This window comes from Hoplias malabaricus, chromosome 4 (assembly GCF_029633855.1).
Source record: "Hoplias malabaricus isolate fHopMal1 chromosome 4, fHopMal1.hap1, whole genome shotgun sequence".
Classification (NCBI taxonomy): Eukaryota; Metazoa; Chordata; class Actinopteri; order Characiformes; family Erythrinidae; genus Hoplias; species Hoplias malabaricus.
Genome location: NC_089803.1, coordinates 55,412,127 through 55,435,904, shown reverse-complemented (window position 1 = coordinate 55,435,904; position 23,778 = coordinate 55,412,127). Strand labels below are relative to the sequence as shown.

General features: G+C 38.3%; 1 protein-coding gene across 7 annotated transcripts in view; it reads right to left on the bottom strand.

The window, feature by feature from the left end:
* The window catches only part of pparaa (peroxisome proliferator-activated receptor alpha a), a 62,305-nt gene that overhangs the window by 1,274 nt on the left and 37,253 nt on the right, over positions 1 to 23,778 (bottom strand). For 4 of the 7 annotated variants that reach the window (XM_066669340.1, XM_066669345.1, XM_066669342.1 and 1 more), the window contains 5 exons: positions 14,503 to 14,742; positions 13,644 to 13,801; positions 7,057 to 7,195; positions 4,300 to 4,499; positions 1,379 to 1,847 (listed from right to left, as the gene is read on the bottom strand). In XM_066669340.1, the coding sequence (XP_066525437.1) occupies positions 1,379 to 1,847; positions 4,300 to 4,499; positions 7,057 to 7,195; positions 13,644 to 13,801; positions 14,503 to 14,704 (1,168 nt within the window). In that variant the 5' untranslated portion in view covers positions 14,705 to 14,742. Of the gene's footprint in view, positions 1 to 13; positions 337 to 1,378; positions 1,848 to 4,299; positions 4,500 to 7,056; positions 7,196 to 13,643; positions 13,802 to 14,502; positions 14,743 to 22,747; positions 22,878 to 23,778 lie in introns of those variants that run through there. The other 3 variants (XM_066669343.1, XM_066669346.1, XM_066669344.1) reach the window with 3 other exon arrangements.

Below are 23,778 nucleotides of genomic sequence, written 5' to 3'. Positions count from 1 at the left end.
GGTAAGGCAGAGGCAGAAAAAGCCCAGTGAGTCAGTGACCAGGAATTTCTTAGCATTAATGATTCCTCTTTATGTTATTGACCCTATCCGTTTTGTGCCACTGTCTTCTTCTATCCATTTGCATTGCATATAGAGAGGGGATCCTAAGAGAATGAACCTGCAGCAGGCTGTGGTTACGTTCTGAGGCCCTACAGAGCCCTGTGGGCAGCAGCTGGATCAAACACTGCAGGAAGCTGTGGTTATTTTTGTTGGCCAAAAGGAGAAAAAAGTCCCAGAGTCAATGTAATGTTGGCTATCATTATGTGACCTCCTTCAAAAGGCAGTTAAGTACCGAAGCTGAAGAGGCAGAGAAAAAAAATCTGTCACTCACAGTTTAAACTCGTTTGTAATACAATACAAAAGAGTATTTGAAAATAGTCTCAGAGCAAAATCTATTTCCAAAAAATAAAAAACAGACAGCTTGTATACTAGCACCTCTTTTGAACCAAGCTGAAAACTGAGAACTCAGAAATGAACAGAATTTCATTTGTAAATGCTTTTTCTCCACTTAGGTGACAAAGGGTGGCAATTAACATATTAATATTTATTCATTAAATCATTCATTCATTATCTGTAACCGCTTATCCAGTTCAGGGTCGCGGTGGGTCCAGAGCCTACTTGGAATCATTGGGCGCAAGGTGGGAACACACCCTGGAGGGGGCACCAGTCCTTCACAGGGCAACACACACACTCACACACCTACGGACACTTTTGAGTCACCAATCCACCTACCAAAATGTGTTTGTGGACTGTGGAAGGAAACCAGAGCACCCTGAGGAAACCCACGCGGACACTGGGAGAACACAGACAGTCACCCGGAGTGGGAATCGAACCCACAATCTCCAGGCCCCTGGAGCTCTGTCACTACCTGCTGTGACACTGTGTCGCCCATATTAATATTAATATTTAATATTAATAATAAATTACTATAATATTTAATTATATTGTTCAATAAAATGCACATTTTTCTCAAAAGTAGAGTTCTTAAATTGTTTCAAAATATAAATAATTGAAAAACATATTGCCTTGTGTTTTTATTCTTTAGGCATACACATATATGTTAAGGGTTATTTTAAAAACTGCAGTAAGTAGGGTATGTTAGATTTCAGGATGGAAACTGCTATATGTATTTTTTTAATCCCTCTGGTCAGTCTCTGTTGTGAAATGTATAATTTCTTTTCATATATTCAAGCTAAACTACTTCGTTGTTGGCATATTTGGCGACATGTTCAAAAATGGAAAAGTAAAAGACATTTTGAAATAGAAAGCTTTGAATGAAATCAATGTGAGGCCAGTATTTGTACCTCTAGTGTAACTCTGTGGTCTCTGCATGCCTCACCTCCACAACAGATGATTGCTGCCACAAAGAGAGCCAAGTCACTGTCGTCCAGCTCAAGAGCATTGAAGCGCATGGCGAACTGGAACTTGGGCTCCATCATATCACTGAAAGGCCGGCGGAGACTCTTGAGGAACTCACGAGTGATGAAGCCACTGCCACGGGCCACCAGCAGCCCGTCCTTGTTCATGCAGGAGGCCAGCAGGGTGAAGAAGGCCTCATGCACGCCGTACTTCAGTAGTGTCACTTGGTCATTCAGGTCCAGGTTGGAGAAGCCTGGCACAGCTTTGGCAAACTCAGTCAGCTGGGTGACTGTCTCCACAGAGGCATTCTGGCAACAGTGAAATAGATGAGCTTCAGTCTCTCGTTCCTCCAGAGCGTAGGAAGACCCATCCTCCCTCTCTCCCAGAATCTCAGTGAACAGGATCTGCTGTGCTTGCTGCAGAGTGTCAAGGTCATGGATAACAAAGGGCTGATAAAGACACAAAGAATATGTGAGATGAGAAAAAGATATATTACTAATGTCATTCCATTCCTTCATTTCTTCATTGTCTGTAACTGCTTATCCAGTTGAGGGTCACAGTGGGTCCGGAGCCTACCTGGAATCACTGGGTGCAAGGCAGGAACACAACCTAAAGTATGGAGAGAGATTAGTCTCAAAATACTTTACAAATGCATAAATCAAGTCACAAATTGGTTTTACTATTCACATTCATAAACTCTTGTGTTTGGTTTTCATAAATATATCATAATTTTATGTAAAATAAATAAATAAATAAATACATTTGTTTAAACTTACATTGCATATATTTGAAAAATCACTGTTTAATATTTAAAATGTATTTGTAAATTGCCAAATCTGCATTTGTGGATCAAGTCACTCACGTGTTTTCCATGACGTGTATTTGCTAATTTCCTCTAGCGGGTTTTTGGTTTTTGAGACTTTCCTTTCGCATTTCACAAATACAAATGCCTCATCCAGAAATGTGGCCAGACGAACAAACCCCTGCTAGGTGGCACTGTTGTTTTAGGGCGTGTGCAGCCAACTTAACGAATTTAATTTAAAGCACAGTTTAAGGTGGAACGGAACATCAGACTAAGAACCTGGGGAATAAGGAGCTTATTCAGATTCGTTACCGACTCGCTACTGCTCGTCCTGATGTAGTGGATTACCATCACCAGCAAAGTACTGGGAAACTAAGGTGTGGCTGTGAAACTACGCACTCTGGCAGAGTTTATAGCTCTTTTACTGCGATTGGTACCGAATGTTTTCTAAAAGAGCTCATTATAAAAACTTTGTTACTAAAGTCAATGATTTACATTGAAAATTGCGCATAACGTGAGTGTTCAGTGATATTTCTCATAGTCAACAGTGAGGTAGGTCCGCCGCCTTTTTTGCTATGCTGTCACTAGACCACGCCCCTCTCTGCTGATGTCCCGCCTCCCACGCGAGAAAAAGGTACAAAGTCTGAAACTGAAAAACAAGGATCTGAAATTGAAAATAAGATTTGCGACCGAAAAAAGATATGAAACTACAAAAAATAAGATATAAATCTGAAAACATAAAATCTGCAACTGAAAAAATATAAGACTTCAAATATCAAAATATATAGGAAAGTGAAAAATAGAAATACTTTTTTTTATTTAAAAAAAATAGTTAATTAATTAAATCAAAATTCTATTTAAATTGAAAAAAATCATCTTACACATTTTAATTTTGAATACATTGCTGTGTTTTTCAAAGTTCAATCTCAAGATTAGAATTTTAAGTTTCAGATTTTTTTTTCAAATGAACAAAACTTTTGATCCCATATTTGCTTCATATGGATCAGGCTGCATTTGTATTTGGATCGGGTGAAATGCAAAAGGAAAGTGTCAAAATCCAAAGACCTGCGAGAGAAAATGCCATACTTGCTGTGGTAGCACGCTCCCCTCGTGTGCATATTCATGAAACACATGCAAAATAGAGAGAGTTCTGGTTGGCCTGTTCTCTATAAAGAGGCTGTCAGCCAGCCAATCAGTTTTTAGTGTGGACGGCTCAGTGAGTGAGAGTAAAAAGTTATGCCGAGTCCTGTATCAAAAAGTAAACTTCTGTTATCACCCGTATCCTTTGGTGTGTGCGAGAGGTTTTTTTTATTCTTATATTTTTGGGGTGGGGGGAGGGTGTGGTCTAGGTCCGAGAATGAAATGAGGTTTTGCAACTTTGGATTTCTGAAATGAACAAATACATTATGAAAAACACGCGAGTGACTTGATCCACAAACGCAGATTCTACAATTTATAAATAAATTTTTAATTCGAGACAGTAACTTTACAAATATATGCGATTTAAATTTAAATAAAATTATTTATTTTTGCATACAACTATGATATATCTATGGAAACCAAACTCATGTATTTATGAATTTAACTTTATTTGTACAAATTGCAGACTGTGAGACACAGATTGGGATGTATTTATTTGTGAATAGTGAAACATTTTTGTGACTTGTGTTTAATTTGTGGAGTAATTTTACCCATTTGTAAAGTATTTTAAGACTAATCTCTCTGCATACTGGAGGAGGTGCCAGTCCATCGGAGGGTGACACACACACACACATTCTAATGTCATTTCTCATTCTTAAAATTAATTATGTATTAGTTTTATTGTGGTTACTAAATAATATGTGTGATGCTACAGTCTATAGTCTCTGGTTTTGAAATTTGTGTTTTAGGGATGAGGGAATCCATAGATATAGAGGCTTGAATACTAAGGCTTTGTTCACACTGCTGGGCATGTGATTTTAAATAGGACTAAAAGATAAGGGTTAATTGTGGTTATACCTGTGTTTGCGTTGACAAAACTACAAAGATTTCAGTCTATATATAGTATAGTCGTATGCATAAGTTTGGAATCATCATTTTTACAGAAACGTCTTACTCACTGGTGTGTTGGTCTTTCCGGCAAGGAAGACACGTGCTTTGGCTTTGCTCATGTTAAAATGTTTGAGGTAGGCCTCATACATCTGCCTGGCCAATGTCTTTATATCAGCCAGTTGAGTCTGTCCCTCCTTTGTATTGTCTGTCTGCAGCTCTGTTCTCAACTTCAACTTCTCTGAGCGGGGCATCCGCCCAAAACGGATAGCTATGAGAAAAAAACAAAAGACACTATACATATGCTTGCAAACACATATATAAACAAAAAAAGAGCAAAGTGATTTATATGAGGACCCTTAAGTTCAAACACAGAAAACTTTTTTTGCTTTATTTATTTAATTTCTAGTCATATTTGGAAGTGAAATGATATGATCTGGTTGTATATGAATGGGGAAAGTCTTAAGAATATAACTGAAAAAAATAAGAGTGAGAAATGTGTGGAATATTATAAAAATAATAAAATGTATTATTAACAATCTGGTACACCACCAAAACAGTACCCATCTAGTATACACTGAATAATATATAGGTGTAAAAACAAAAATTTACAGATCGAACCAAGAAGCTGGGCAGTAGCACAACAGCTAATGCCACTGTAAAAGAGCTCCAGGGTTCTGAGTCTGTGGGTTCTGTCACTTCCCCAAGGTGTCTGTCAGGAATTTGGTGTGTTATCCCCATGTGTAGGTTTCCTCAGGGTGCTCCGATTTCTACCCACAGCCCAAAAACACATGTTGGTAGGTGGACTGACTATTCAAATGTGTCCATAAGTTTTGAGGGTATGAGTGATTGTGTGAGTGTGTGGTGCCCTGTGGTGGACTGAAGCCAATTCCAGGGTGAGTTACTACCTTGTGCCTAATGATTCTGAGTATGCTCCAGACCCACCACGAGCCTAAAAGGGGGTGTCTATGATGTGGGTAAATGCTGTTCTCTCTGGTTTGTTTACATTCAGATGCCCTGTGTCTTTTTTTAGTGAAACAGTATGTTTGAAGGAAAAAAACAACTTTTGGTTGTACATGGTGTAAGTTTAACTTGCCTGTAAGCTTTTATTCACTATTTGAATTATCACAGAAACTCGTTTGTAACTCAAAATGTATCAATTTCAGTCTATGTTTACTTTCATGCAGTTAATCTCTGGAGACATTTCCAATTTAAGTAATAATTACAGCAAAACCTTAAAAAACATATGTATATATATATATATATATATATATATATATATATATATATATATATATATAGTTGTCTACAAAACTCCAGGTTCCTTTTCTTTGCCATAAGCAGAGACAGAAAAAGCCTAGCATACTAGATCGAGACACTGGGACTTCATAAACATTTTAGACCGGTTTCCAGCAAGCAAACAGAATGAAGAGCTAGCAAATGGTGAGGAAACATCCACAGAATTTTATAAAAAGTGTTGTTCACCTACAATCATGAATGCCGTCTTTAAATAGGATTAAGAAGTTACAGAACTGGAAGAAGTTGTCAGTGTTCTCGGAACAATGGATTGGCCACCCCAGATCCCAGAATTCAATGCCACTTAATGTTTGGGATTACATGTGTCTTGAAAAGCAAGAGCATAACAAACTTCTAAGATTTTGGAGGTCTGACAAAATATCCTGACATTTTTATTCATGCATTTATTTATTGCTTGCAAGAGGTGGATAAATGATGAAATTCCTTGTAATTTTCTGTTAAAAGTGTCCTTTTCCCTGAAGATAGTTCTTAGTTTGGACAATTAATAAATAAAAGGCGGTCACTCATACTTGCATAATACCGTATAGTGACAAATTATGATCAAATTATGATCAAGTAAATAATATTACACACAGGCATCACATTTATTGCCAACATATATACATGATGAGAGTAACTGTATTGATGAATTCTCACGTATGGACCCAATATACAGGTATATTTAAGTACATTCAAAGCCCTAGTCTTCATTGTACACACAATCAGAAACGCAGACAGGCGTACTAGGTGACTATGCACTTGATACAACTGCACTACAAGGACAAAGGGCAGGAGAGGGGAGATGGGCTAATGTGGTGTGATGTGATGTAAACCTGGGCTCAGAGTAGAGAACACTGGTTAAAGCCAGTCACCAGTGTTTGCACATGTGTTTGTATGAAAACACTGCATATATACTTCAAAGGCAGTGTAGAGATTGGGGAGGTGGGCGGGTAGGACTTGAGGAAAGTGTTGTCATGTAAAAATTTCCCTGGCTCACATGGCCAGTCTGGATAATCCTAAATGAGTTGATAAGGTTAAAGGTCTACAGCATCAGAGGGCAATGTATCTTCACGTCATCCAGGTCTCTTGCCCATTCTACAAAAAATACCTATTATATTATATTATGTTTTATGATATATATCACTGAACCCAAAAATGCCAATGTCAGGCTCATTGAGCAGATCACTAAGGTTTGGATAGGCAGATTTCAAGAACAAATACTGGCTGTAGTGGGCAATTTTTAATTGCCATGTTTAAAACGCACTGGCTGTCTAACACATCTAACTGATCCACCGATATTGCCATATACCGAATTGATTTGGATAAGCAAAATTTCAAAGCAATACTACTGGTACAAACAAATATTATAAAGAGTATAATCATTGCATAACAAACTTTTTTTAATGGAGAGTGATTTCATAACTGCATGATGATCAATAAATTAATTAAAGGGCATATACAGCTGTGATTGTAGTATTATCATAGTGTATTGGATATCTCAGCTGGAAGGCTGAGGCTGGCAGTGCACCCACCGTTATGGGACATGCCCACAGCGAGGCACTTGTGGAAGCGGCAGTATTGGCACTTGTTCCGGTTCTTTTTCTGGATCTTACATTTGCGATCGCACTTGTCATACTCCAGTTTGAGGCGTATGGTTCTCCTGAAGAAACCCTGTAGAGGATCCATATAGGGAGACACTTAGTATCAAAGATGGCACAGGTTGATAACTTCAACTTGTTTTTATTTACTGAGTCAGTATCAACATCATATCACTTTAATGAGGATTGGCTACTCACAACTCTCAATAGTTAAATGACCCGATATGACATGCTGTACACTGTCCTTGTGATAAGGCAAAATCTATTATGTGTAAGTCACTGATTACCAATATTGATAATAAAACTAAATTAAAGAATTTTACTACTAGTGAACCTGAAATCTATCCAATACAAACACTGAGTCTGCAGTAACACCTGCTGCTAAAATGTTCTTTTACTCCTGATGTGCCTAGTAAATTTTTTTCAGGAGCACACACTAGTGGAATGTAAAGTGGAGAGTGTGGGCAAGGCACCGGCAGCAGGGCAAAGAATATATTTTTTTATGTAAGTGTTTAGCATTGGGTAAAGCATCTGGAGGAAAAACAGATGCCTATTTTATCTACTTTCCAGATAATGGCCTCTGCCTTTTACACAGAAATATACCATATTTCGCGGGGGGTCCAGAGCCTACCTGGAATCATCGGGCGCAAGGCGGGAATACACCCTGGAGGGGACGCCAGTCCTTCACAGGGCAACACAGACACACACACATTCACTCACACATTCACACCTACGGACACTTTCGAGTCGCCAATCCACCTGCAACGTGTGTTTTTTTTTTGGACTGTGGGAGGAAACCCACGCGGACACGGGGAGAACACACCAACTCCTCACAGACAGTCACCCGGAGCTGGAATCGAACCCACAACCTCCAGGCCCCTGGAGCTGTGTGACTGCGACACTGTGCTGCACCACCGTACCGCCCTTAGTGATTTTAATATATCAAAACAAAGAAACAAAACAAACATAAACAAACTTAAGGGCAAACACGAAGTGAGGAAACAACAAGAGTAGGAATTTAAAAAAACGACTTGACACGGAGAAGGAAGGAAACAACACGACATGACTGGGAAACGAAACGACTTGACTAGACTAGGAAAGAGCAAAACAACAAATGACCGATAACTGGAAGAGAAGGAAGGGGACTTAAATACAAAACACAGACGAGACGCACCTGAGACAGATAACGAGGGGGCAGGGTAACAAATGAGACAAACGAGGAGGTGGAACAAAGGCGGGACTAGGGCGGAGACAAGGACAATAACAGACAAAGCCATGTGGAGATAAAGCACATGGCGGGGAAAACAGACCTGACAGGACGAGGGCGTGACAAGAGCAAGTTTTAGCAAGTGTTCTGTTTTCATTAAAAGTGCTATATTTGACTATATATTTTAAACATTAATATAACAGGGTACAACTAATTTTAATGTAAAGATATAGTGGAGTAAAACATCAGAGTAGACAATACACTCTCTGTGTGTGTTGTTATCTGTGCTTTGTTGTCATAGCTAAGTTGGTCGCACAAGCATATTACACCATATTCCAAATAATTATCCATCCATCATCCAATATCCATTATCTGTAACCGCTTATCCAGTTCAGGGTCACGGTGGGTCCAGAGCCTACCTGGAATCACTGGGTGCAAGTCGGGAATACACCCTGAAGGGGGTGCCAGTCCTTCACAGGGCAACATACACACACACACAAACTGGAGCGATCTGAGGAAACCCACGCGGACACGGGGAGAACACACCAAGTCCTCACTGACAGTCACCCGGAGCGGGAATCGAACCCACAACCTCCAGGTCCCTGGCGCTGTGTGACTGCGACACTACCTGCTGCTCCACCATGCCGCCCCAAATAATTATTCATTCGTTCATTTATTGTATGTGACCACTTATCGAGTTCAGGGTCGCTGTGGGTCCAGAGCCTACACAGAATCATTGGGTGCAAGGGGGTGCCAGTCCTTCACAGGGTGACACACACAAACATACACACACACACACACACACTTTCACTCACACTCTCACACCTATGGACACTTTTTTTTTTGGGTAGTCAATCCACCTACCAACCTGTGTTTTTGGACACGGGGAGAACACACCAAACTCCAAAGCTATTTCTATCAAAAACATCTAAAAAGGCCAAGTTACATGTTAACATAGGGTCCCTTCTTTGATATCACCTTCACAATCCTTGCATCCAACTTGTGAGTTTTTGGAGAGTTCCTGCTTGAATGTCTTTGCGGGATGTCAGAATAGCTTCCCAGAACTGCTGTCTTGATGTGAACTGCCTCCCACCCTCATAAAATCCTTTTGTTCAGGATACTCCAAAGGTTCTCTATAATGTTGAGGTCAGGGGATGATGGTGGCCACACCATGAATTTCTCTCCTTTGTCACTGCCCATAGCAGCCAGTGACACAGAGGTATTCTTTGCAGCATGAAGATGTCATGCATGAAGATGATTTTGCTACGGAAGGCAAGCTTCTTCTTTTTGTACCATGAAAAAAAGTGGTCAGTCAGAAATTCTGTAGATTTTGCCAAGGTCATTTTTACATCTTCATGGACACAAAACATGACTCCGCCACCTCCTTGCTGATGTTGCAGTCTTGTTGGGACATGGTGGCCCTCTACCAACCATCCACTGCTCCATCCACTTGGGCCATCAAGGATTGCACAGCACTCATCAGTAAACAAGACTAGTCTTCCTTAAAATTAGTCTTCCTGTGTCTGGGACAACTGCAAACGTTTCTGCTTGGGGGGTACTGGTTAGGGGTTGCCGAATAGTTGGTTTATGCACATGAACGATCCTACACCTTGAGCATCAGCAGCTTCAAATACCTGTTTGCTGCTTTGAAAAGCTGCTTTTTAAATCCAATAATATTGTCTGGCCGAAACTTTCCTCATTATGCCTTTATCTGCACAAACCTGCCTGTGCTCTAAATCAGCCATACATTTTTTCACAGTACAACAATCATGCTTAGGTTTTCATGGAATATCTAATGTTGTCATACTTTGTCCAAGGCATTACACTACTTGATGCTTTTCGGCAGCAGAGAGATCCTTTTTCTTTTCCTGACTGCTTGAAACCTGTGGCTTGCTTAATAATGTGGAAAGTCCTTCTTAAGCAGTTTTCCTTTAATTGAGCTCACCCAGCAAACTTATTATCACAGGTGTCTGAAATTGACTTCAATGATGCAAAGAGCCCTGAGACCCAATACCATCCATGAGTTTAATGGAAAAACAAAAATTAAACATTTATGAAACTTAAATCCAATTTGCAAAATAATTTGTAACACAATTTACTGGTAGAATGTCAGATATGGCACTTTTAAATGTATATTTTATTAGTATTTATTTTTTTATATGTAATTATTAGTGTAATTACAGGCTGTAACAGTGTGATAGCAACACTGGGTTTATAGTTGATGTCTTTGTGACTAAACATGCTGCAGTGTTTTGTTTTTTTTGGAGGGGTGGGCGGGGGGATGGAGTTGGCATTTTTTTTGGCATAAACTTTGTTTGCAGGTCACTATTGCTATAATAGGCTATTGCAAACATTATTGATTATTTCTTCACTTGCATTGATACCGCTGCCTTATTTTTAAGTCAAAAGCAATGAAGAGATATTGGGATACTCTTGCCAAATAGGTCTAAAGTCATACCTTTGAAGAAGGAACAGGCACAGAGGGGCAGGTCACTAGGAATTAGGAAAGGGCTCACTTTACCTATGTTGTAATAAAACAGGTGTTTAAGCATGAAAGTTATGTTCCCAAAGATAACACACTGTATGTATTTGCCCTTGTAGAGGGCTGGAAGACTCATGTCAAACTTCATGTTCCCATCTGTTTGTGAGATGGACACTTTAAAATAATCAATGCCCACTGGCTGGGTACCAGGACACCGTTATGTGTGTGAAGGGTGAATATTACAACACAGGGTACAGAGCCCTTTATAGACAAGCCATTTAAAAGCAAGCGACTTCCCATGGAAACATACACTTAACAATAGAACACTCCACTGTACGGTGGACTAAAAACTGCTCTGACGCATCCTTAACATGGCAATCATACCAGTGCTTAAAATAAACTTAATACAACCATGATGAAATGAACAACAGACATTACAAAATACAGTCCTTCAGTATAAATTACGGTAAAACGGCTCTTATTTTTGTTCATTTTCATACCTGTGTATTTTATGCACTGTGCAAAGGTTTAATCAGAAGTGTAAAAGTTAATATATAATTATGGTAAAACAATAGTACTGTGTAAGTATGTGGAAGTATGAAGCTAAAATATTACTAGCAAATATCCTGAAGTATATATATTGAGGAATATTCCAGTTAATGAAATAAAAAATATATATATAAATAAAAGAAAAAAATATATTTCTTTTTTGCCTAAGTGTTTTACATGGGTGTGCGCTAAACAAATTTTTACAACATTCATGCACAACATTTAATTGTTTTCAACCAAGTAATTTTTAAGAAGGAGGCAAAGGGCAGCCAATCAGAACAAAAGTCTTAAAGGCATATAAAAAAAACTAAAAAACAATATGTAATATGAAATGATTACAAGGCGTTGGATTATATATGCGTTGGAAAATTATATACGTGCATTTTAATTATCACTGTATATAAAACAAAAAAAACTTCACTAATATTATACAAGGGGCCTTAGACTGGTTATGTAGGATATGGCTTATTTATTGTTATTTATCTAGGGAAAATAGGGTTAGCTCACTGCAGCTCACAGATTTCTTTATTAATGCTGGTTTGGGTTTTGTTTTGTTTTGCATAAGTGAACTTCATGACCTGTTGCCCTCACATTCAGGTAGAGTGATAACAAAGTAGATAATTAGTGTTATCACATGGAACAATACAGAGAGTAGTTAACCACAAATAACATGCTATTCTCAATCTTACTACAGCTTGCATCTTGATAAGGTACCAGTTAAAAATTTAAGAAACCTTGGATAAGTGGACTTTAGATGGGGAAGACGGAGAGGCTGGATCACAAATGTAATTTGAACTTCCCCATCCACTATTCTACAGTATGTCTATAGACATTCAAGCAGAGACATGAGAGACTCAATAGAAAAGCCTTTTCAAGTAGGGGAGAAATAACACCACAAAATATTTTTTTCTAACATGCTTGAGAGATGTGTGTATATGTATTAAGCACTTTCATGGTGAGAGAGCTCTCAAGGACAGACAAGTGGACAGGGTGAAGTCTGACTAAAAGACACATAACGTTTTTATGAATACAATTTTAACAAAAATGAACACTTTTTTTTTGCTAAAATATTTTAAATGTACAAACATAGGTATTTTACATTTACATACAAGCTACACATCTTGAATACTAACTAAAACTTAAACACTGCTTCCAGAACCTACTGGAAGATGACACCTACATTGGTACTGGCTTTTGTCTATCAAAAAACATCAAGCAAATTTAATGTATTACCTGTTTCAATGCAGTAACAGACAGCTCAGTGCTGCATGAGTGATGCCTGATTGATATTTAAAGCAACAGAGTCGCTGTTTGGCTTGTTTATTTAGGCTATTCAAAAGAAAGCAAGACAATAAAAACTGTTCTTGTGTCTCTAAGACTATGTAGCTGATTTCTCTACCCAATTAAAATTTAAGCCAAGGCCATTTTGTATTAATTCACCATTTTACACACACAATATATCTGCATTTTGGAGTATAATTGGCCATAATATCATGAACAATCAAAAATGAATGGAAAGACTACATTGCACAGGAATGCAAATATAAAATGCAAAAATGCCAAACTACTCTGCATTTACATCACAGAATGGCCTTGTGCCAAAGAGGGGAAAAGTAATATGTCACATGCTTTAGACATTTCCACTGACCTCAGTTGCATAAGAATGTGTCTATGTATGTATATGTGTATATACGTGTGTGTGTGTGTGTGTGTGTGTGTGTGTGTGGTAGGGCGGTGCCATATCATATTGTGCACAATAATATCGCAACACTTCTTTTTCAAACAATATAAAAAGTCAATATCGTGATATTCTGTCTATATAATAACGTAATGCACTTACACGTAACACGGAAACCATTCATTACGTGAATCATTTAAGCGCAGGAACAGGTACAGTGGAAATTTGCTCTGCGTTCAAAGAATTTGCTCCAAAAGACTTGTGACTTTTTATACAATGTCAGAATCTTGGTAAGTTACTGTTGTTTAGAAAAAAAAGCAAATGCTTAAACATTTTTTTGTTGTTCCTTCTGAATATTTGAAATTGATCAGATTTGTACAAAAATAAACTGTGTTATATAATAATAAATTAATTACATTATTAATTGAATCTAATTCATAATAAAATATAATTTATCTTGTTGCAATAGTGTGTTCTGGAAATTAATAAAAGTATTTTTCAGTGTTTCAGTTTTTTTTTGCCAAGAATATCGCCATCTCCAAAATACCCTGAAATATCATGATATTACTTTAGGGCCATATCTCCCATCCCTAGTGTGTGTTTACCTTGCACCCCTCACAGGCATGCACTCCATAGTGGAAGCCAGAAGCACGATCAGCACATACACGACACTCAAGGTTTAGTGGACTGGAAGGGACGTCATCCTGACCCGTGACCACACCAAACACCGTAGAGGAAGGACTAGAGACTGGGCTCAGAACATCTACAGTGGACACACACACACATACAAATACACACACACAAACACACACACACACACATAAAGACATTATGAGTCAAGAAAGTTGTTTGGGTGCAGCGAAACCATTTACATAAATTGTCCCTCATCATTTTTTTTCCGATAGAATATGCCCCTTACACGGTGCTAAGATTTCATGCCCAAGAGAATAATAGTTACTACAACTACTTGGAAAAAAAAATGAATCAGATCGACACGACAGATGCTTTCACTCATTTTTAAAGGTTCATATTAAATGTGTTTTCCATATCCAGGGCTAGTGTGCATGTACAGTATGACTGCCTCAAGGGCGCTGACTCTGTTTCAGTTTGACTGGAAATGTTTTATAACATTGTCATCAAACAAAAAAGGATTTTGGTATGTGGAATTAGTTACTTGTCATATCATGCCCATGACTGAATGGAAATGAACAGGCAGTTGCTTTTCAGAGTGTGTTTAAATGGCACATTAGATCAGGGCCATTCCAGGGACTGCATAAATGAGTATGTGTGTTTATCTCAAGTAAAACTCCCTATTGCTAATTTATCACTGCCCTAATTTAATTTTTTATCTCTGAAAAAATATACTGTGAAGCAGAGCAATAAGCTGTCATTTTGAATTTTTAATTAAAATAAGTAATATAATACATATTGTGGGTTTCCGTGTGTGTGTGTGTGTGTAAGTACCGAGAGTACTGGAGCTTTCAGGGCTGGTGCTAGAGCCTTGGCAGTCAGGCAAGTAGAGTAGATTGAAGGTGTCCTCACTAAGGGAGCATGAGATGTCCTCCAGCTCCTCTATGTTCATCATCAGCTCCGCATACATTGGGCTGTCCAACACTGAGTCTCTCCCTGGAGACAAAGGACTGAACAGGCTGGGCACATCCACCATGGCGCCGGACCACAATTAGTACTGAAACATGCATTAGACTAGGGGGCAGAGAGAGAGAGAGAGAGAGAGAGAGAGAGTGTTAAATATTACAGATAGCAAACCTTCATGATGAATAATTCTCAAGGTAGCAATTTAATTGTGTTAAATCCTAACAGAATCAAATCTATATGCCTGTTATAAAATAGCATAAAATGTTTTGTTCTATGTTGATTTAGATTACTCATGCCTAATGACACGGATTGCACAGTGGTTCAGCAACTTCAATCAACCAGTCTGGGCCTGGCCAGGGGTGATTGGGTTGTTGGGGAGAACTTTGCATGTTTGTTTTAAGAATACTGCTGCTTCACAGGCTTGGCTCACCGTGCCCATGGTGTAAACATGGGAGTGTGTTATAGCACCTTATCTCACACACTGACCAAAGGTGAAGTATTCCTTGGATTAGGCCACAATGGAATGAAATTGTAAAATATTAAACACAAAATATTTAATATTCATTCTAGACTAAAAAGGAGAAGCCTAATAAAATTTAGTTCAAATAGCACATTCCTCATTAATTAAAAAAAAAAAAAGACTGTGCATAACTTCTAAAAAATTCATTCATTCATTCATTCATTGTCAGTTACTGCTTAATAAGTTCAGGGTCACAGTAATTCCGGAGCCTACCCAGAATTACTGGGCCCAAAGCAGGATGATACTCAATTACAAGGAACCACTAACTTACACATTCACAGCAATAAACACTTTTTCATGAGCAATACACCTTGCATATTTTTGCACTGTGGGAGGCACCCCTAGGAAACCCACACTTTACAATCAGAGAGTTTCCTGAGGCAGGGCTTGAAACCACAATCTCAGGACCGTCATTAATCGAGAGTGGACAAAAAGGAGCTCTATCAGAATGGATTTATTATTATATTATTATTCAGGAGCACACTTCTGAGCCATTATTTCAGCTGTTTACAGAATGGTTCAATGGATTAAATAATCATTGATTTCCACAAATACAACATGCTGAAATATTGAGGGAGACTTTCTACAGCCATATAAACCTACAAACAGTTACACTACAAAGACAAAAAGAGATATTGAGTAACTGCCTACTTTCTGCAGTGAATTCTGGGAATCATGAATGTAACTTTTGTCGTCCAAAGGATTAAAGGTGCAGAAAAGAAAATGATTTGGATGCTAATAGCTGAAGTTAATCTATATAAACAGTCCACTAAATTAAACAGTGACTAATTTATGTGAAACGACAAAATGTTTAATTTTCACAGATTACTTCTTAAACAACATTATAAAATATGTACTGATCAAATTCACATGATATTTTGCACAATATTTTTTGTTGTGCTGGTTATGCACAATTGCTGAGAACTGACTACTCCTGCTCCTCTCACAATTTTTTTTTCCAATTTAGAGACAGTGCGGTTCTGTTAAAAATAGTTCAGCGTAGGTTTGATTACATCCATTCTGGCACATCACGCCATTACACCATTTACACAGATGATGGACTTTGGTAGCTTCAGAGGAAAGTCTTTAGCGTTAGTTTGCTTATAAACATGCTTCACTGGAACAAAATGCTAAAAGGTATCATATAAACATGTTTACTTTGACAGTACTGATCATATAATATTTTTAAAAGATATATTTTATTTAATGTGAAAATGTTCTTCACGTTTGCACAAAGTAAATTTCACCAGTTTCATGCTAACGTTTGTGCTGCTGTTCTTAGTCTTTGCTGTGAAATGTTCTGGTCCATCACACAGCTGCTAAAGAAAGATGAAAATTACACGAGTATATACCAAGTGAAACCTGGCAATGACTTGATGGACAGCACATTCTAAAACACCTATAACACAATAAATATATCCTATCAGACAACAAAAATTCTGCTGGTGCATCATCTGACTAAAGGTACTTAGCCACAGCTCATGTGTTTCCAAAGATTCCTTTAACAGGACTGTGAGAGGAAATGACCTGGAGGACTTTTAAACCCCACCGTCTCTGTAAGACGGTTGTGACCCAGCTGTTAAACATCTTTCCCTGCTCAATCTGTTGGAGTAATCAGAAAGCAGAGCTGAGGCAATAAACTTCTCTCAACAAAAGAGTGTACTGCTTCTGTGTGAAGCAGTGGCCATGTCAAACACATTCAACTTCTGGCACATTAAGACTTGTTCAATGATGGTGGAGGATGGTAGGTGCACAAATTGAAGTTTAAGAAAAGACGTTTATGAATATGCCCCTCTTATTTGCCGAGAATTAATGGCAGAGCGTGAAGTTTCAATATGTACAGCAACTAAACAGCACCCATTAAAAACAAGCAAACAAATAAGGCTTCAGATGAGTGGTGCTCAGGGGCTGATCTTTTCGTTTATCATACTTTTTTTTACATTTTGTACATTTAGTTGAGTAAATCCTGTGCAGAAACAAATGAACAATTTTTGAACTACACACATGAAGTATGTTTGATGTAAAGGAACATTCATGTAAATAATTTTTTCCTCATACAATTTTTAAGTGTACACCTAGAAAATAAAATTATTTTGGTTAAGTAATGCCATCCAATAAATCAAAGAAAAAGAGCCAGGATGACATCTACAGGGACCTGTCAGGAAGCTCCAACAAAGAACAAAGCAGATTATGTGTCCAAAGACACACACACACACACACACAGACTCACGCATGACTCCAGCCTCATGACACAACATTTGGGCCAAGTACAGAACAGGCCAAATTTCCAGCTGGACAATCATGCCCCCTGCAGCCACTAGAGCTGTTCTTTCACACCATAGAGTACGTATCCTTCAACTGCTATGCATACAAACTGGAGTTACACCACAGTACATCTCCCACCTCCAGTACATCCAAGCACACATTCTTCTGTCTATCTTATATTCACAAAGCACCATTGCAAAAATGCACCCACACTCAACTCATCTCATGAGCACTCAATCACCTGGTACATTTCTAACTGTCTTCAGGACAGACAACTCTAGGCAGACCCAATGATGTGGGTCTGAAAGGAAGTGTAACCATCAAGTACTAAAGAAAAAAAGAAACAGGACATAAATATATCATCTCTGGATTACAGGAGAAGGAAAAATGGAATTCAGTGGAAGTCAATGTTAAAGATTTTATTCTAAGTGATACTGAAGCACTTCTATTGGTCCATTCATCATTAAACTTTACACAATGTGAGGGACAATTACAATGTTCAAATGATGCAGTAAACTGACAAAAACTGAATACATGTTTTTCTTTGGGCAACAGCAATTTACATTTTTTTGGAATTTCTTGGCTCTTGAAATGAAGAAGACATAACCAACTTTTAAGAATGCACTTTGGAGATAATCTCCCTAATCAAGTTTTCTGCATTTAAGCTGAAAATGAATAACTAGGACTTGGCTGCAATAGGCACACTGGAAATTAATAAGTGAAAAAATAGAAGAGTAAACACAATAGTGATCACATAATTATTACATATAGACTACATTATGTGTCCTCGTATGCAAAATTTCAGCACAGGCATAAAGCAGCTGTAGGGCTCCTGTTACAGTCTTAAGCAAGAGACAGGGGAGATGGTTCACAAGACACACATTCAAACACACACACACACACACACACACAGAGACCATTCCCAGTGTGCAGCCAGCACAGCCTACGTGCAGCAGAGAAAGCACACTGTGGAGGGTCAACTGAGAGGGCTGCTAAAGTAATAACGATCCATTCAGCCTTTCTCCTCTCATTGTCCTCTCACTGCTAGCCTGCCTGATTGTGTCTGAATAATACCTCAGGGCAAAAGGGGTATTTTTGGCAGCACAGGAACAGGAAGATGCATTTAAGTGTTAGTTGATCCAAGTGTCTGCAACAAACTTAAAATAATAATAACTATAACAACACTGACATGTGCCCCTTCGTCTTCTTCTTTTAAAAAGCATGAAAATGAAATGAAAAAATCTGATTAATGCACCCAGAAAAATCTTTTACACAACAACTAATTAACTGCTAAATGATTAAAGAACAGGTCGGCAATCTTTAACTACAGTGCAATATCACAATGCACACCAAATCTATAGATACAGTCTAGGAGAGTAACCAAAAGGCATTGATGTCCAGTCAAACTTAAAAGACTGTGATACTTGATGTATTAAGCATCAGTTCATAGGTGACTCCTCCACTGAACACCTCTCTCTGAATTTAGTTAAAACTTTTTTAGGGTGAGTAGTTGGCAAGTAAATTCTACTCACTAAAAAAGAATAACTGAATGACAGAATGATAGAGGTCAGCAATCTCTTGTCTAAAAGTAATTCAAAATAATGATGCTATAATTATATCACAGTTGAAGTTACCTTTCCATTCCCATGCTAAAGGACCGTGCTACATGCTAAAGAACACTGCATGAGGAAAACAAAATTAACATATTTAAGCCCCACAGCCACGATCCAGTGCTAGGACAGAGCAGAATGAAAGCAGTGCTTACCAGATCACTCTTCATGAGTCTGTTCTAGCAGCAGCAGCCAATAAATACACTGGCCCCAATGGGGGCCAAAGTCCAAACCGCACACACTACTCTCCTGCTTCTCGGCGAGAAGCAGATTTCCTGGCGCCTTCCCAATGGAAGAGGACAAGCGAGACGCATTCACATCTGATAAGATGGGCCTAATCGCAATATGTAAGCAGCCATAAAGGCCTAGCCACTTTTATTTCAGCAACATGAGTGGGATGGCCTCCAGCACTTTCTAAGATAGGAAGATATTAAAGCTGTTTTAAACACTAAGGCAGAATTATAAGAAAGACTCATTACGAAAGTTCAATTCAAGCTCAGTACTGTAACTCTGTACACTCTGTACTGAAAGCTGTCATAAAAGTATTAGATATATGCTATGGTCTCTTCGTGGGTCATGTAACATTTCAAGAACATGTGTGCACCATGAAGATCTGAAGGGGCCAGACTGGCTCCTGTCCTCATATAACCTTGACATACTTAGGGTCATGAGGTCATTTTTTGGCAGCAGTGATCTGTGATAGTCACAGCACAGGACTACACATAGGCGGAGTAAGCTATGGGCAACAGAGTAACTTCAATCAGAGAAGGCCAGTAAAAGAATGTGAAATGGTGGACCATCATGATTAAAGGCAATGTCTACAATTGTGGGGAAACTGCTGTTCTGATCTGTTTACGTTCAGAAGCTTAGTTTCTTTTAAAATTAAATGGTATGTTTGAGGAAAAAAAAAACTTGTTTGTACATGACTGAAGTTTAACTTGTCTTATTTGCTGTGTGAATTACAACAAAACTCATTTGTAAGTTGAGTCTTTTTTTTTCTTTTGATAGCACTTTGGGTCTCTGTTTACTTTCAAGTTAGTTTTTTCCCGAATTTAGTGTCAGTTGCACAGTAATCTGAAACAGCAAAAATAAGTCAAAATGAGCCTCTTAGCAGGAATAAAGCAATATCCTCATCTCTTTCATGATTCGTAACATCTAGAGGTCTCTTCATTGTCTAAAAATGTACAGACGCTGTTTCTCTGCTATGAGCAGAAAGAGAGGAAACCTCTCTTTCTGCTCATGTCAGGCCGAGAGCCATTGTCTTTTTATTCCCCTTTACTGACACTAGGGTTTCGTACACAGTAGACTAGTTTTCAACATACAAACAGAATGGAGAGCTAGCAAATGGTGAGTAAACATGTTCTGGATTTTATAAAAAGTGTTTTAGATTAAAATCGTTAATGTCACCTTTAAAGTGTATACTTCCATTACTAACCTATTGCATATATTGTGGTAAGTGTGTAATGACAGAAATATAAATATATAATATCATAGCGTGGCACGGTGGCACAACAGGTATACTATATAATAATATACTATATAATATACATATATAGTATTAATAAACAGAAATGTTTTCAAATGTTGTCAAAATCAAAAATCCTTAGCATTTATTGTGTTAAACATGTTCATTGCCATCACCAGCAAACAATGGTCAGAACTTATACATGTACATACAAAAGTTTGGACAGCTCTGGATAATTTTTATTTATTTATTTTTTTGGATGAACACATTCTCTGCAGTGATCCGACTAAAGTAAAGCTTACTAAAAAAACAAACTACTGCATAGCATATGCTCAAACTTCTACTCAAGGCAGTTTATGATTTGTATTTCTTTTATTACCATTACTTATAGTCAATAATTGCCCTGTGATTGACTGGCACCCCCTCCAGGGTGTATTCCCGCCTTGCGCCCAATGATTCCAGGTAGGCTCTGGACCCACCGCGACCCTGAACTGGGTAAGGGTTACAGATAATGAATGAATGAATGAATGAATGAATGAATGGTCAACTTACGTTCTCAAGAGAAAGAGCAACATTTAATGTGTGTGTGTGTGTGTGTGTGTATATATATATATATATATATATATATATATATATATATATATATATATACAGATGCTGATCATAAATGAATATCATGAAAAAGTTGATTCCATTCAAAAAGTGAAACTTGTATATTATACTCATTCATTACACACAGACTGATATATTTCAAGTGTTTACTTCTTTTAATCTGATGATTATAACTGACAACTAATGAAAACCCCAAATTCAGTATCTCAGAACATTAGAATATTGTGAAAATGTTCAATATTGAAGACACCTGGTGCCACACTCTAATCAGCTAATTATCTCAAAACACCTGCAAACGGTCTCTCAGTCTAGTTCTGTAGCCTACACCATCATGGGGAAGACTGTTGACTTGACAGTTGTCCAAAAGACAACCACTGACACCTTTCACAAGCAGGGAAAGACACAAAAGGTCATTGATAAAGAGGCTGGCTGTTCACAGAGGTCTGTGTCTAAGAACATTTATAGAGAGGAGAAGAGAAGGAAAAGATGTGGTAGAAAAAAGTTTACAAGCAATAGGGATAACTGCACCCTGGCGGGGATTGTGAAACAGGACCCATTCAAAAATGTGGGGGAGAGTCACAAAGACTTCAAGAACCACCACGCACAGACGTAAGCAAAAGACATGGGTTTAAGCTGTCACATTCCTTGTGTCAAGCCACTCTTGAACAAGAGACAGCGTCAGAATTGTCTCACTTCCAAAAAGGACTGGACTGCTGCTGAGTGGTCCAGAGTTATGTTCTCTGATGAAAGTAAATTTGCATTTCCTTTGGAAATCAAGGTCCCAGAGTCTGGAGGAGAGACGCAGAATCCACGTTGCTTGAGGTCCAGCGTAAAGTTTCCACAGTCAGTGATGGTTTGCGGTGCCATGTCATCTGCTGGTGTTGGTCCACTGTGTTTTGAGGTCCAAGGTCAACTTCCTGCTGCTGACCAACATTATGGAGATGCAGATTTTCCAACAGGATTTGGCACTTGCACACACTGTCAAATCTACCAGTACCTGGTTTAAGGACCATGGTATCCCTGTTCTTAATTGGCCAGCAAATTCACCTGACCGTAACCCCATAGAATATCTATGGGGTATTGTGAAGAGGAAGATGAAATATGCCAGACCCAACAATGCAGAAAAGCTGAAGGCCACTATCAGAGCAACCTGAGCTCTCATAACACCTGAGCAGTGCCACAGACTGATCGACTCCATGCCACGCCGCATTGCTGCAGTAATTCAGGCAAAAGGAGCCCCAACTAAGTATTGAGTGCTGTATTTTTCATGTTCATACTTTTCAGCATTGACCAGCATTTCTAAAAACCCTTTTTTTGTATTGGTCTTAAGTAATATTCTAATGTTCTGAGATACTGAATTTGGGGTTTTCATTAATTGTGTTATAATCATCAAATTAAAAGAAATAAACACTAGAAATATATCGGTTTGTGTGTAATGAATGAGTATAATATACAAGTTTCACTTTTTGATTGGAATTACTGAAATAAATCAACTTTTTCATAACCATTTTATGACCAACACCTGTATAAATATCCAATAAGCTACATGCTGTATGTGAAACGTTAAGACAATTGGCAATACTGTGACTTTAACTCCCAGGCTGTACTTTATTTGGTGGGATTAACAAAGTCCTCCACTACCTTAGTTAAGTTCGCCCGGTCTGTCCAGTGCAGTACTCCTGTAAAGTGCTGTTTTACCCCTCCTCCTGTTACTGCCGTCAGAATATCCCGAGCCGAATCGTAAGGAGCCTCTCAGGATATGACGATGAGCTTGACGACGGTCGTAAAGCTCACACCTCCAGTCACACCGATCCGCGCAGCCAATAAACACGACTCACAGTGAACAGTGACGCCCCAGAGCCCATCCTACATACTTCCCACCCCAGTTCTGCTACGTCCCACCTCCTGCGCCACAACTGGCTCCGATACTCAACACGCTGTAGTCAGAGACCTAGTCAGGCAAGAGACCAATCAGAACGCAGGAGACAGGATTCAACTAGCCAATGGTAGCGTAAGAACACAACCGGCTGGAATACGGGTAGGAAAAGCAGGGCAACGCCGTACGCATTTGACGGTTGACAATTTCGCGGAGCTGTTGCTAAGCAACAGTTTGATTGCAGCATTAAAATATATCTACCATTTCAGAATAAGACCTCATTTATAAAACGTTTTAATTAATGGTTAAAAATCATTTTTTATATAAAGATTTGGTCATAATACAATAAAAGCTGTTGTAACACAAATAACAAAAAACTGGTCTCCACTTTACAATAAGACATTATAAAAGAATCGTAAACCACCCTAAAATCCGGCAGGTATGCCTTAAAATCAATTAACATGTACAATTATATAACATATATTTCTTTCTTATGAAGTAAATAAAAGTAGCGTATGAGAAATAACCAGCAGGGATGTAGTTTTATAAATTAAAATGAAAATGGGTATTTGTTGAGCGAGATCAGGTCACTTATATTTTACTTTTATATCTATTGGAGATATGTGTTAATGAACCAATTAACAACCATTAATAAGAACTCATTTTTCCTGTGCACATAACTAAATCACAAGCTTAGTTAAAGATTTCCAATATTTTGACATCCTTTGTTTAGTTTAATTTATATGATACGTAATAATGTGTGTGCAGTTTCGCTAAAGAACAGTGGGGAGACGCC